Below are 15582 nucleotides of genomic sequence, written 5' to 3' on the forward strand. Positions count from 1 at the left end.
CCATGAAACCAGAGGAGTCAGCTGGCTGGGGTGGGCTTGGGGCAAGCAGACACGGAGGTTAGGAGAGGGTAACCATGGGACCCCCAGCCCATCCATGGGGGCCCAAAGCCTTCACCTGGAACCAAGGGGAGCAAGCTGGGGCATCCCCATTTTGATAGGGAGTGGCTCAGAGGCCCATTCCCAGGGTGAAGACCTGGGGGAGTGACAGGAATGAGGAGGGTCTTTGGGGTGGGGTGGGGCCCACCTGACTTGACCCTGCCGTTGGTGGAGATAGCTGAGATGGAGAGGCCGGTGATGGAGGTCACGGTGACAGACAGCAGGATGATGATCCAGGTCAGGACTGTGGGGTGGGTGGGGATGTGGTCACCAAAAAACTCAGCTGGGGCATTTCCCAGGTGAGGAGTCACATGAGGAACCTGAGTCAGCCAACTGGTTTGCCATACCACCTAAGTCACCTCCCTTCTCTGGGCCTCAGTTTTCTCATCTGAGAAATGAGTCTCTGTCTCCCACCTGGTATATTCTGAACAGCCAGGGAGCTGATGAGCCCATGGGAAGTCACCCTCCTTTAGGAATAAAAAAGTCACCACTCAATAAGCACCTTTGGTGCCAAGTCCTATGCTGTTTTACATACATCATAGAAATCCCACAATAGGTCTGTGAGGTAGGGACACTTATCACATCCATTTTACTGATGAGGAAACTAAGGCTCAGAGAGATTAAGAAACTTGTGCAAGGTCGCACAGCATGAGAGCTAGCAACTGAACCTTGGTGTCTGTCCAGAGCACAAGTTTCTAACCTGGATGCTATGCAGTAGAGATTTACTCCAAGAGGCTGAGTGACCCACTGAGGGCAAACAGAGCTGGGGAGAGTCCCCAGGCCTGATTACTCCATGTCTAGACTCCTCTGTCACACTTCCCTGACCTCTGTCACTGGAGGAGCCTGTGGTCTCTGTACCCCAAATTCAGGATGGAGGTCTGGGAGGATCAGGTCTCAGGCATACCCTCGCCTTCCCTCCAGAGGTGGCACTCACCAATGCCTGCCTGGGCTGTAATCCAGGGGAGCCGTAGGTAGAGAATCACGCCCCAGATGTTGAGCATGCAACGGATCTGGGATGAGAGAGGGGTCAGAGGCCACCTGGGTGGGCTGGATATCCCAAAGTCAAACACACAAGTCCCTGTCCCCAGTCATGGCATGGCATCGGAACTTTGACCTAGGGGACCCTGGGTCCTTTCTTTGCTCTACTTACATCAGTGGGTTCCTACCTCAGTGCCCCTCTAGTTCTGTGGGGCAGGGAGGGCAGGCATACCCAGAGATCCACCTGCCCCTCCCACCCAGGAGGTGGGGATCCTGTGTCTGCCAGCCCCAGCCATGGTCCCAGTGGCCAGCTGTTGGCCCAGGGCCTGGCATCTCTGGGGAGCACAGCAAATGCCAGCTGAGCCAAGGCCCCACACACAAGCAGAAACAACGCTCGTGTTGCTGTGGCTTCAGCTTCCAAATTTAAAGCAAAGACAGAGGCTACAGCTAAGACTGAATTCCAGGGAGGTGGGGATGCTGCTGTGGTCTTTGGCTCCAGCCAAGTTCTTGGGGTGGGGCAGGAGCATGTGGGATTTACAAGGCGGGGAGACTTCTAAGGCCCTCTGTGTGCTCCGAGATACTGAACACGGCCCACAGCCTGGAGGGAAGATCCATACTCCATATATGAGCTGCTGGGGTGGAGGGGAGCTCACAGTTCAGATGGAAACAAGGAAGCACAGCCAGTGGGCAGAGTAAGGTCGGAATCCAGGCCTCCTGCGCCCACCCCTCCCGAAGCAGGACCAAAGCCTTCTAGGGATGCGATCCCCTCTGAAAAGTCCCATAATGCCTTCCAAAGCCAAGTTCATTTGATTCTCTGCTGGTGCTCTACCCTGCAGGACGCCTTCCCCTTCCCATCACCGGGAAGGACAAAACACGCTCCTGGAGTTGTGTCTAGTGCTGCCCCCTGGTGGCTACAGGGGAAAACAGTTTCTTTTAATAATTCCTAGGAAGGCATTGATCCAAGCCGGTCTGGTCTTTTTTTTTTTTTTTTTTTTTTTTGATACGCAAATTTTTTAAAAATTTAAATTCAACTTGCCAACATATAGTATAACACCCAGTGTTCGTCTATTAACTCATTTAATTCTCATCATTTCGCAGGTGAAGAAACTGAGACACAGGTTAACTAACTTGTCCAATGCCACAGGACAAGCAGGTATCCAGAGATCCTTCCCAGGGTGAGATATCAACCTGGGGAATACATGGGGCTGGAGAAGCACAAAACCAGGGAAAATTGGAGGTCGCTCTGCAGATGGGGAAACTGTGGCCCAGGCTGGCCCTTGGGTCTACCCTGGCCACTAAGACCTGAGAGTCAGAGCTGCCCCTGGACAGAGCCATGTCTCCCGCACTTGCATTCCTGGGCATCCCATCCACACCCTACTTACCATCACCCCCTTGACCCAGCCAAAGCGCACGGGCTCCCCAGGCTGCTTCTCACTGTTCGTGCCTGCCTCATCCTCCACCAGCCCGTCTGTCATCTCATGGCTGGGCCGGGTATCAAAGGCCAGGGCATGCAGGTGGCTGCCTTCCTGCTGGAGCCCAGAGGCCACAGGTCAGGCAGGCACCAACAATCTGGCTCCCCATCCACACCCTCCACGGTCCAGCCTCCCCTCTGCTGCAGACCTCCCTCCGTCCCATGTCCCTTTCTCTTTCAGGTGTGTGCAGCCTCTGTGCACTGCCACGCCCGGGAGCTCATTACCTCTGTAGGAGGCCAAGACTGATGATTGTGTTGCCAATGGCTGGACAATAAACACTACAATACGTGTCCGGATCTTTATGGTTTCCATGCCCGCATTTCATTCAGGCCTCTCAACCCATGAAGAAGACAACTGTCTGTCCCCACAGCACAGATGACAGAGCCAAGGCTCAGAGAAGTTAGGTAACTGGGTCAAGGTCACACAGCAGGAAAGTGGCCAGGCTTTGAGATGGTGCCTACCTTGAGGAAGGAGTGCAGATCGGCCAGCGTGGGCCGGACCTTCCGGGGCTCTCCGGGCAGGGCGCTGTTGGCATAGTGCTCGTAGGCTGGCACCACATCGATAGTGTTGTAGCCAAAGGTACGCATGTAGAAGGTGCTGCCGTGGGTCAGGTGGCTGGGGTGGCTGCTATCACAGGCAGCCGGCGGTGGGGGCTCATCGCCCCCCAGCAGCGTGCTGATGATGAAGCGCCCACTGCACAGTGCGGGGTCCCCTGGCATCTCTGACACCGGCAGCTCTGCCATTGTGGCTCTGGGTGTCAGGGGAGGGGGCCAGGGGCGGCGGGGACGTCCTGGGTGGCTTTATAGGCTGGGCCCACAGCAGGGAGGAGGAGGAAGTTTGGTCCAAACCGCCCACGGCTGGCTGGCGAGCAGGGTCCCCGGACAGGGTGGGAGGCCGAGCACGTGCCCACTGCTGTCCTGCCCACCCCTTGATCACGGAGATAGCAGCCCTGCCTGGGACCAGAGCCAGGCACAGAGCGGGAAAGGGGGAAACACGCCTCACCCCCGGGTCCCCGAGAGGCTTTTCTGAGTCCGAGAGCAGAGGACATCTGTGGGACCCTGGGAAGGAGTACTCGCCAGAGGACACTCAGGAAGCCTGTGAGGGGCCCCAGAGACACCTAATGACCTGAGGCTCCACCCTACGTGGTTCAAAAGCCTCTTATTTGAGTACATAGTATTTTGTTTTATTTTTTAGGTACTTAGCACTGTGACTAAATGACTGGCATGACACTTAAAAATGTAGTTTATATATACACACATATATAGGAAAGGTTAGTCTCTCTCACTTAGACCTCTGACTCCCATTGGGCATGTCCTTCCAAAGACATCTCAGAGAGTATGAGCCAGTATGTGCAAGCACCCCCAATCCAGAGTTCAGCATGTGCCCAGTGTGATGTGTAGCCCCCCACCCCGACCCTTGTCGACTGGCAAGGCCCACAGGGCAGCTGGGTACCACTCCCACACTCACAGCACAGCCTCCCAGGCTCTGCCTCCAGGACACTGCTTATAGAGCCCCAGGAGATAGCCAGCACAGGCAGGGAGGCCCCAGCGTCCCTGGCAGGCAGGGGGGCAAAGACCCCACCCTGGTGCGGAGTCAGATCAGGCTCCGATTTTGCCAGCAGCCCTGAGGCCACCCTTCGAATGCATGGGGGGCTGTAGGAGGGACCCCTCTGGTCACCAGAGGTGCCTGAGACATTGCGGGGGCGAGGGTTGAAATCTGAGCTGAAACCAGGCAGGGGTCAGGAGAGAGGGGTTAGCAGTTAGCATGGTGCCACCATGTGATGTGCCACCAGCGGGATGTGCCACCAGCTGATGTGCCACCAGTGGGAAGGTGTGCCTGCGCTCACGATGCTGCTGAGTAAGTGGGGGAAAGGGACATGGAGACAGCCCAGCCCACTGCGTAGCGAGGGCAGCAATGGGAGAGACGCCCCTGAGGAGGGTCAGGGTGGGGACAGCAGGATGGGACAACCCCTGACCAGGAGTCTTGGAGGATGAGCTACTTCTCTGGAGGCAGGGGATAGATGGAGGCCATCGCCAGCGCCAGCCATCCTCAGGAGGGACACGGGAGACACATTTCTTCTCCCCCTCTGCCCTGCCCCTCAGACTTGGGCTGAGATGCCTGGAGTTCTCTGGACTCCATGACTTCTACCGGCAAGCCAGGCCTAGTTGACCGAGGACTTACAGGGGGGCCCGCCTGTCCCCTCTCACTCTGGCCCAGGGGGGCCCAGGATAGGTGTGCCCAGCTGCAGGCCCGGGCAGAAGGGGGCAGCTGGGAATGCTTCACCTGTGTCGGAGCCGCAAACTGCGTTAGGGGCTCAGGCTCCAAGATGAGTGTGCTTGGCCTGGGCTCCAGGAGCCCGCAAAATTGTGGACAAGTTTGCACACCTAAGTGCATTTTTCTGGGAAGGGGGACATAAGTTTTGCCTAATCTTCTAGAAGGCAAGCCCATGGGGGCAGGGATCTGGGCCTATCCTGTCCATTGATAGCCTGAAGCAACTAGAACAGCAGACAGTAGGTCCTCAATAAATGTCTGTTGAATGAATGATGAAGGGGAGCCAGAAGCAGAGGCCAAAGAGCAGCTGCCACAGAAACCCTCGGTGTCACCCCGGGTCAGGGGGCAAGGGGCAGCTCCTGGGCATTCTCCTGGCTCAAACAGGCATAGAGGTGAGCCGGGGAAGACAGGCCCTCGGTGACAGGCCCAGAAGATTATGATCACTGTGTAGCTTTTTGCAGTTTAGATATTCTTCATATGTGTTAAATTTTTAAAAAGATTTTATTTATTCATGAGAGACAGAGAGGCAGAGACACAGGCACAGGCAGAGGAAGAAGCAGGCTCCCCACAGGGAGCCCGATGTGGGACTTGACCCCAGAACTCCGGGATCATGTCCTGAGCCAAAGGCAGAGGCTCAACCGCTGAGCCACCCAGGTGCCCCATGCATGTTAATTTTTTAAAAGACTTTTCTTGGGGCTCCTCCTAATTCCCCCAAGGCCTGCCTACCCCCTTGCCAGGATTTCTAGGTCCCCCTCTAGCTTCTGGAGAAGTGTGTCTGCAGCCCCCACACAGGCTGCCAGTGGGGCTGAGGGCTAGGAGGTGAGACTCCAGGTCAGTGTTCCACCTTCCGGGCAGCCCCCACCCGGTCAGGTTAGGGAGAAGGGGGCAGTTCACTCATTCCCTCCCATGACGCCTCTGGGCAGATCTTATCATTCTCTCACTTTTAAACTGCCACCTGACTGGCCCAAGTCACAGCTGCCCAACAGCCCCTTCCACTAATCCACACACCCTGTCCCCGGAGCAACTGTGGAAATTTCCTGATTAACATCCTGGGAGAGGAAGGGGCCAGAAGGGGCAAGGGCTGATTCCCAGGAGCATGGGGACCACAGAGAGGGAGGAGCCACAGATCTGTCGGTGACCTTGGGCAAGTCATTTCTTCCTCCCTCCATGAAAGCCAGGCCCGGGGCAGCTCCAAGGTCCCTCCCAGCCCCAGAGGGAGAACTGCTGCTTCAAGAAAATTTTCCTGTCCCTCTTCATCTCTCTGTGGGGAGGAGAGAGATAAACAGGACCCCTTAAAGGCCTTAGCAATAGAATAAGAGGAAGAGACTGTCGGCAATACCTTGCGCCAAAGCACAAGCCCCTAGGAACGGGGATTCTTACATGTGGACGGAATATCGTCCAGTTGCAGACACTCTTCAGGATGCTGGCAGAGACACAGTGCTCTCAGGTTTCAGCTCTCACGAGGCTCTCAGAGCCCTGAAGGTCCAGGAGCCAGGACTCAGAATCGAGTGGACCCCAAACAAAGCCCTGAGATTGAGTCTCAAGCTCGCATCTCAGACTTCAGTTTCCATGGGACTTGGGACAAATCCTTTGACTGGGATGAGCCTCAGCAGCAAAATGGAATCAAAGGCTGCACCAGTGTCAGTGGTGACTCACCTTGCCAGTGTCAGCCACTGGTGGAGAGACTCAGGGCTCCTTAAGTCTCCTACTTCTCAGGGGGACGGAGAAGTTCCTTCTCAGCTTCTAGACCGAGAGGAAAGCACGTGCAAAGGCCCTGGGATCAGAGTGCAGTTGGAGCTTCAAGATAGCAGGAAGGCCATTATGGTGGAGCAGAGGGACCAAGGAGATGGGATTTTGGACTTGGGCCCCTTGAGTCTCCCGCTTCTCAAGGGAATGGAGAATTTCCTTTATCTAAGGAACTAAGGACTCAGTGGTTGGGAAATTCCCTAGAAGTGGAAACCTGAGGCCCAGGGCTAACATGGTCAGGACAGGGCGGGGCCTGCTGCAACCTCTGGATCTCAGAGCCTCCTATCTTCATGGCCACAGAGGCATTTATTTAAGCATTCATTGGGCCCTTCCTGTGTACAAGCACTGGAACTCACAACCTTGCCTGGCAGACAAGACAGCAAGGTGACTGTGGCAACTGGCTAGGAGAGAGGGAAGGGATTCTCGGGTACAGGGTCAACACAAGGGAAGAGGTGACCGGGTCTGGAACACAAAATGCCATGGGGTCAGGGAGGAGGGAAGGAAGGGGGGAATATGAGGTGTTTCTTCATTCACACGCATTTATTGAGTGCCTACCACATATTATGCCCCGTGCTAGGCAAGGAAGGCACCATGGAGAACAAGACAAAGACCTTGCCCTCCTGGAGCTCACATTCTAGTGGGGAGACAGTAAATAAGCAAACAATCATTATAATACATTTAATGATAAGTGCTATTAAGAAAACAAAGCTTTAAAAAAAAAAAGTTAGGAGGGGCATTTAGGCCTCTCTGAAAATGAGGAATTTGAGATGAGTTCCAACAGTGAAAAGGAGCTGCCCATATGCAGGCAGGTATGAGTTCAGGGCTTTTAGACCGAGAGGAGAGCATGTGCAAAGGCCCTGGGATCAGAGTGCAGTTGGAGCTTCAAGATAGCAGGAAGGCCAGTATGGTGGAGCAGAGAGACCAAGGAGATGGGGTTTGAGACATGAAAGGGGAAACGTAGGGCCTCAGAAACTAGGGTCCAAAGTTTTTTTGTCCATCATGTGATGATCAGGTTTCTATTTGTCAAAGATCACTTTGGCTGTCGTATGGAAGATGGACTGTGGAGGCAAGGCTGGTCAGGGGCTGCGGCGGGTGCACCGTGGGGTGGTCAGGCCAGAGGAGCGGGCTGTGGGTGGCGGGGTGGTGAGCGGTGTTGGGTGCTGAGGTATATTGTAAAGGCAGAGCTGAGAGAGCCAGCATGTGGATTCACGCAGGGCAGGTGTTTGTGAAGAAGGGAGCACCCTGTGGGGGAAGTGGCAGCATCATCTCTGAGCAAGGAAACCTGGCAATGCCAGGGTAAGGAGCCTGGCCTTCCCTGGAGTGTCGGATACCACCTATTTCTGGAATGCTGCTGAGGAGTGGCAGATGTGTGGTGAGCCGTGCAAGGCAGAAAGAATAGGGCCAGGGAGGGCCAGGTGGGCTGTGGGAACAGCCAGGCTGGACAGACCGCCCCCACTAGGGCTCTTGAGCGCGCAGGCTGGCGCATAGCCCGGGAATCCCTAGCCAGGGCTGCCTCGGTGGCCCCACCCCGGGGACTCCAGGGGCATGCGGCACAGGAGGGGGCGATGGGCCAGCCTCAGTATTTTCGGGAGGCTCGACAGGTGATCCTGAGGGGTGTGCTGACCAAGACGCGGGAACCAGAGAGAACAGTCTTACACACAAACCGCCCGCCTCCCCACCCCATCCCCGCGTCCGTGGCCCCGGTCCCACGAGGCTCGCCTGGAGAGGATGGGTATGATGCAACCCTGGTGTCGTGAAATAGCCGGGTAAGAGGATGCGCTGCTCGTCGGCCTGATTCACAACACCAGCTGCAGCAACACACCAGGGGTCGGCGGCTTCCTCCTCTGGATGTGGCTCCGCGGCTGACAGTGCGGCCCCGCGCACCCCCGCCCGCCCAGTGGCCGCAGCTGTGAACGAGGGGGCGGGCTCCCTGCCCGCGGGGGGGCTCACAGGCTTGAGGGCGGCGGGGAAGGGGAGAGCACACACAAACGCTGTGGGCGCCGGGGCGGGGGGTGCGGAACAACTAGGGAGGTGCCAGGCCCTGGGAAGGCTCTGGGGAGCAACGCCTCCAGCAGCGGGCCGAGAAACGAGCGGACCACGTAAGCGTGCCTGTGGCAGTCCTGCTCCTTCTAGCAGACAACATTCTAGCAGTAGACACTGCTGGCAGCTAAAGCAGAAAGGGGGAACATTGCTTGATATTTGATCGTTAAAGGAGGGAGTCCTTGCTCTTTTCCTTCATGGTCAGACTTGCTTTTCTTTTTTTAACCAATTGAGCCAACATTCATTCTACAAGTAACTGTAAATTTTCATGTTTTAGAAACAGTCTGACTAGTTTGGAGGATACAGAAGGACAAGGCATGATCACTGTCCTCAAGAGGCATATAGTTCATCAGAAGAGGCAAAGCCAACAGTAACCATAACCCAAGGCATGACACCATAAACCCCCGGATTCAGAGAAGGGATGATTACCCTCTGGCTGGGGCAATGGAGTGTAATGTACAAAATAGCACAGTTAGAACAAAGGTAAAAAGAATCATTTAAGGAGGGAGTGTCATACGTCAGCTTGGAGCTTCCCGGCAGGCAAGGCAAAAAGCAGGATTATGATCAGTGGTCACTATCTGATGAAAGAGTGAGATTTCATATCTCCCCTCTTCCCTTTCTCATAAAGAAAAGGAATCTCCATCAACTCTTTACCTCTCCATCGGGTTTAGCTGAGCAGATCACCAATGCAAGGGCAGTCCAAGCTCAGTTTGGCCACACCAATGCAGACTGAAGCTGTGATTCTAACAAAAATTCAGTCCTGTAGTAACTGATATGACCACAATTCCTTCTATCCCGATGGCTCTGCCAGGGTGCTCTCCAAGCAACCAAGAAGCCAAACCCATGGGGTCTCCTGCCCCCAGCCTTTCACTTTTATAAGTGCTCTAACCCCTGAGCTCTAGAGACTAAACTTTCATTTTTCAATACATCTTTAGCTTTCCTAACTTTACTGTAACTTGTTTTGCCTTTCTTGAAAGCAATAGGAGAAACATAGTTATTCTGCTCAATTTTGAAATCCATGGTATATTTCTAATCAGAATCCTTTTTTTTTTTTTCCCAGAATACTCTTTAATAGGCTCTTTCATGGAGCCCAGGAGCTCCCACAGCTAAGATCAAGGGACCTAGAACCACAGAACTGTCTTTAAAAGCGCAGCTCTTCCATCCTGTCCCCCAAGCCGGGCCAGCCCTGGACACTCAGTGGTCAAGGGGAGGATGTGAGCCAAAATCAGCCTGGCTCTGGCTCTGTACCACCTACCTTATGACCACTATCCCTATACACCTTAGTTTCATCATCAAACAGGTTATTCCTCTTAGTCAATGGGTCTTTTGATGATCAAGAGAGGGAGTGAAGGAAGTATTTTAGAGGATATTACTGGCGTTCTACAATGTAAATGATATGATTATAATTTTAGCTCAGCTCTTCCACTATCAGGGAAAAAAAAAGTGGGAGAAAATTAACCCATCCTTGACTGCTTATGACACTGCTTTCTGGTATGGGCAGTTGCTAGAGTTGATTAAGCAACAAAAAAGTTGGGGCAGGGGAGAAGTGGTGGGAAGAGTTGCTCAGAATTAGGAAGCAGAAACCCAAAAGAGCTGGCTTTGGTCTTTTGCAGTCATCAGAGCGCAGGCTTTGACCAAAGCTGTGTATAAAGCAGGACATATTAAGAGGATCCTAGAGGCTCAAAGTGGGACTGGCTTCTCCTTCCATGGTTGCCTCTTCACCAGATACTTGAAATAAGCTGCTGATTGCCTTAATACCCCAAGGTCGAATCCCAAAGGACCACTGGCTATGGTCACCCTGCACCCCAGGGACAAGTGCAAGATGACACTTGCCTCTGAGGTTGCATTTGTGCTAACGTGGGGAAGGGGTTTGGGTGCAAGGGGAATCTCCCCTCCAGATTGGGTCACTCTGGCTGGGTGGTGGTCCCGCAGGGTATAGAGATCCACAGCAGGAAGTGTGAGGGGCTGCATGTAGAACATAAGTTGGGTCCTTATTCCTAGTGGGTTGTTAGCAGCACCACTGAGCACGTGCATGAGAGAGGCTCAGGGCAAGCCTTGTCACAATGTGGGCCTGCCAGTGATGGACACAGAAAGGCTGGGGGCTGGTGGGACACTACCAGGGATTTGGTTAGAGTTGTCAGGTGGTCAATCACTTGTGATTTCCTGCAAAATGTCCACCCAACCCTCCTGTCCCTCCGATAGTGATATTCTTCAGCTGATGTCATTTTTACTGGTTAACCCTCTACCATGAAAGACTGTGTTAGCCCTTGACCTTGGTGGGTACATGATGGGCAAGCTGACCCAATGGGCTTGAGTGCAATGCATACTTTTCCTAATTAGAATTTTTATTTTCCTATTTGGTGCATTTCAGACATTCTGGGATTTTTTGAAAATCTGTGTTGAGAGGTGGGGGAGCGGCTTCTACACTTGGAGACGCCTAGAGACAACTTCTGTACTGTTTTCAATCGGAACAGAGGTTCCTGACCCAAGGAAAATAATCTGGGGAGCTTTTTAAAAAAACTTCAATCGCTGTGTAGGGCCCTCCCCAGGCCAACTAAGACAGGAAGGAGCTCAGGGAACAGGGCCTCAGATACCTGTGGTTTTAAGAGCTCCTTGGGTGACTCAAATGTGTACCAGGGCTGAAACTGGCAGAGCCAGAGCTATAAGCTAGAGGAAAATGTGTTGACCGAGGCTGTGTGCAGCACAAAGTCTGGCTCTTCTTCATAAAGGTAATGATGATTCAGTCTCTTAAAAACCATCTTCTGTGTTGTACAAAGTTTTTAAAGAGCTTTTTCTCCTGGGTGGACATGTGGATACATCAGCAGGCCGCCAGCCCTTTGTGCTGAATTCATTGCCCAAGGCCAGCAAGTAGCCTTTAAATTATTGATTTGTACAGACAAGTGTGTGCCCTCAAATCAGACACCCCTGCCCCCATCTCTCTGCTTTACGGACCACACCTCCCCCAGGTGCCCCACCCAGTCCCACACACTCACCTCTTAAACAAAGAGCTTGGCCAGGAAGGGTTGAACACGAAGCCTAGGGCCCCTGGCAGTTCACCTGGCTCCAGGGTCCCTCAACTCACCTGAGTCCTGCTGTTGCTCCTGCTTCAAGGTCATAGGAGAGATGAACAGCTGCATGACACTGCTGGCGGGGGCCGGGCTAAGAGGGGAGCTGGGGTTCACTGTGTCCTGGGCTAGCATGACAGCCAACCCCCACCCCCACCCCCGCCACCATGTCTGTGGGTCTGAATCCTGGTCACTTGCAGATAGCTCCCGCACCCCTTAGCCACAGGAAATCCTGCCTGGTATCTTCTGTATCTGGCTTTTTCTTGCAGCATTTCTTAGGGCTTCCTATTTTATTATGGTGGGTCTGTGGGTACATGCACACATACCTGTTTATCTCTTTTCCCCAACCACACTGTGAGCTTAAGCAGGGATTGTGCCTCAGTTTCAAAAATCATCCCAAACCTCTTAGCCCCGAGGCCTCTGGTGGGTGCTGAGTGGCTGAGGGAAGCTACAGGAAGAGGATCTTTGCTGTAGGTCTCACTGGCTCCAGTAAAATGTAACTTCCTTGAGGGCAGGGACATGGGTTCTCTTCACTACCGTGTGCCCGGGGCACAGGGTAGATGCTCCCACATTCTCCATTTAGCAGCCACTGAACCAACAGGAATCACAAGCTGAACTTGGCATGTCAAACAACGTCTGTTGCCTAATAGTGAAGCTTTAGCCTACCAATTTGACCTAATTTTGTTTCTTGAAAAAAGAAAAAGAAAAGCCATCCTCCCTGCAGTGGGAGTAACTGGTCTACCCTGCACCCATGTGAAGAACCTTGTGAAGGACAGAAGCCAAATGGCAGAGGACATACCTGAAGCCCCAGAGACTCGTCTAAAGGAGGCTGGGAGCAGGGTGGCCAACGTTAACTTTTATGGAGGGCCACTGTGACAGGCAGTAGGAACGTGACTTCCATAAGCTCTATCCCTGCCTTATACCTGAGCAAACTGGTTCAGGGTGGTCAGATGACTTGCCCTCAGTCATTTGATCACCCAGAGGTGAAGGGGCTTTAACCCAACTGCCAGCCTAGCCCCAAAGTTTGTGGCTGTCTCTCGAAAACGCCAGGGCCTGAGGCCTGGTGGCGCTGCTGTGGGCTCGTTCCATTCAGGGCTCTGTGCTCTACAAGCCTTTGCTCTTGAGGGTGTTTTCCCCTTCTGCCTCGCCCTGCCCTGCCCTCTCCCCACCCACCCTGGTGCAGAGCTCTTTCCCTTCAGGGTGGAGTTGTGGGGATGCGGGGGTGGTGGATCTAGAAATCCTTCTGAGGCCGTTTGTGCTAATGATAGCTGCTGGCCAGTAGAGGGCCACATCTCAAACATCCGTATTGGAGAAACCAAAGTGCCCTTCTATGGTTTGGCTTAATTTTCCTGAAAATACAAGCCAGTTTATCTATCAGGCTGATTAGCATGAAGACACACCCACAGACCCACAGTGGTTCCTCATTTGGGGTGACAAATGGCCCTGTCCTCTTTCACTGCCACCTGGGTGGCGTTTTACAAGGTTTTAATAGAGGGCTCCACTCTAGAGCCTTGAACTCTGAGGCCTGGACAACAGGGCCACACTGACCCAGAGGTGAGCTCTCCATCTGTCTTCACCCCCTAGATATTTTTCCTCGCCAGCCACAGGCTCACTTGTGCCTGTACTGGGAAGTGATGCAGAGTCCTGGGAGAGACCAGTAAGCCTAACAAAGGAATGTGAAGCACTTGTATGAAGGCCAAATTCCCAAGTGATTTATCAGAAAATGGCTTCTCATCAGCCCTAGGGGTCAGAACAAGCTGAGGGACCCCATGCAAAGGGAGTGGGCTAAAACTCTCCCTTCAGGGACAGAACACTCGGGCCACCATGCAGTTGGAGTGGAATCACTTCAGAGCCCCTCACCAGGACAAGGTCCCCCTGGTGGAGAGAGATGAGCACCTCCTACCTCCTCAGTCTTTTGCATATGGATCCCCAAATGGAATCCCAAGCCCAGATTCTGAAAAATGCCCTTCCTGGTCAGAAATGCAGGCAGATACCATCCAAGAGAGCAGGACACATGCGTCCTATGTCCAGGCCAAAGTCTCTCCCACCATCTGACCAATACGTAGCCCCCAATCCTGGAGGCCTATAATTCCCCTTTCCCAAGGCCAATAACTAGCTCTCAATCCCCATTTAAAACACTTTTCACTGAGAGTCTGAAATAAAGCGTCACAGACTGTTACCAGTTCCCACAGTCCCAGAATGCATGCCACATGCTGGGTAGATCAGCAAGGCTTCTTATCATCACCCCACCACACCTCCAGCCAGACTCTGACCTTCCTCAGACCCCTGACCAAGGAACTGAATTCTGAGACCAGGAGGGGAGAACAAGACTTCAGAGCTGGGATGGGAGTCCTGTACTTACACAGACCTGTAGGGGACTTTGCAGACCCAGGGACCTGGGAGGCTACAGCCTTCCTTGCAAGGAGAGGGGGCATGGCTCAATCACCCTCGAAGGCTGACAAGAGGTGCTTCTGCTGCCCTATGAGGAGTCCCAGGCTGAGCCTCAGCCAAGAACATTCCCAGGAAAGAAGACCCAAGAGAGGTTTCTGCTCCACTGAAGAACTCAACAAAGGGAGCACATGGCATTTTGAGAGAACATTCCAGAAATTTACTGGCTATGGACAGGGGTGGTGGTGAAAGAACCATCCTAAACAGAGTAAATGCAGAAGTTACTGTACAAAGAGCAACATGCAGAACACATACACTGACTCCTGCCTGTCCCTTCTCCCCACAAACACCACACAGCAACAATGTCAGAAAAGCAAAGACAAAAGGAAATAACTTAATAAAGCAAAGAATTCTCCCCACTGCATTTCTAATAAAAGTTACTGACCAAGTGAGAAAAGCCTGTATGTATTTTGCCTCCTTGTTCTCTTTATAAAATACACATTTGAAATTCCTGATGGAAAAATACCCAGTAGATGATAGCAGCTGGGGTCAACCGGGGCCCAGTCATCCCACGCAGCCAGCCTGCCTGCCTCTTCGAAACTGAATTCTAGTTACAGCCCTCTCTCAAGTGACTTCATATCTCACTGTCATTTCCACTGCCCACAGAAGCACAAACAGTGCAACAAATCAGGGTAATCCAATTTAGCTGGAGAGCTCCCAGAGCCTCGGCCAAACCTGGATGCCTCTAGGCAGCAAAAGCCAGCAGAGGCTAGCCTGGATAGGGCAGCCAAATAAAAGTAGGACATACTTGTAACTAAGAACTTATTCACTGTTTATGGGAAATTTAAATTTAACTGGACATGGCCCAAATGAAGGGGGCTTTCTTAGCTATAAGCCCTGCAGCCTCGGATACCACCTGAGAGCCCAAGGCCAGGTAGGCCGGAACCACTGAAGGGGCTACGGTATGTCAGCTTCTCTCCTAGTCCTGAGATCACTGGCTCCCTGCTTCCTGCTCAAATAGAAGTCACTGCCTGAAGTACTTTACCCTCTCATCTCTCCACAGATCCTTAAAAACCCCAGGGATAAAGGCAACACGGAGGAGAGTGTGCTAATGCAATGCTAGGATTCTGGCCAGCCATCCATAACCCATTTGTCCCTAAGATCTGACCTTTATTGTTAATAGTGAATCAAAGTTCTACCCCTTTCCTCTCAACATCTCCCTGCATACTGTACAGCTCTGCACCTTTCCTTGAGGGATAAGCTCTGTTTCATCTAACCCCCAGAGATACTCCTCTCTACTTTCTTTCAGATTGAATGCCTATTAAAGGCCTCCAATCTGAGACAAGGAGTCTGAATCCAGGCACGTGGAGCTGGTACTGAGGATGTGGCATAGGAAGCCAAAGCAAAGAATCTGCTTGATTTGCTGAGCAATCCATTGTGGGCTATATACCCAGAAGGCAACCAGAAGCAATTTCAAAAATCAAGGTTAGGACAAAAACTTTTCTATGCTTCTAGGTTAGCAACTT

General features: G+C 52.9%; 1 protein-coding gene across 2 annotated transcripts in view; it reads right to left on the bottom strand.

Annotated features, from left to right (window-relative positions):
- The window catches only part of SLC12A3 (solute carrier family 12 member 3), a 35538-nt gene extending 32210 nt beyond the window's left edge, over window positions 1-3328 (bottom strand). Inside the window, exons 1-4 of one of the 2 annotated variants that reach the window (XM_041766261.1) lie at window positions 3008-3328; window positions 2457-2600; window positions 1031-1106; window positions 245-340 (exon numbers count right to left, since the gene is read on the bottom strand). In XM_041766261.1, the coding sequence (XP_041622195.1) occupies window positions 245-340; window positions 1031-1106; window positions 2457-2600; window positions 3008-3289 (598 nt within the window). In that variant the 5' untranslated portion in view covers window positions 3290-3328. Of the gene's footprint in view, window positions 1-244; window positions 341-1030; window positions 1107-2456; window positions 2604-3007 lie in introns of both variants that reach the window. The other variant, XM_041766260.1, reaches the window with a different exon arrangement.
- Window positions 3329-15582: the final 12254 nt, after the last annotated feature.

The sequence above is a fragment of the Vulpes lagopus genome, chromosome 8 (genome assembly GCF_018345385.1).
Source record: "Vulpes lagopus strain Blue_001 chromosome 8, ASM1834538v1, whole genome shotgun sequence".
NCBI lineage: Eukaryota > Metazoa > Chordata > Mammalia > Carnivora > Canidae > Vulpes > Vulpes lagopus.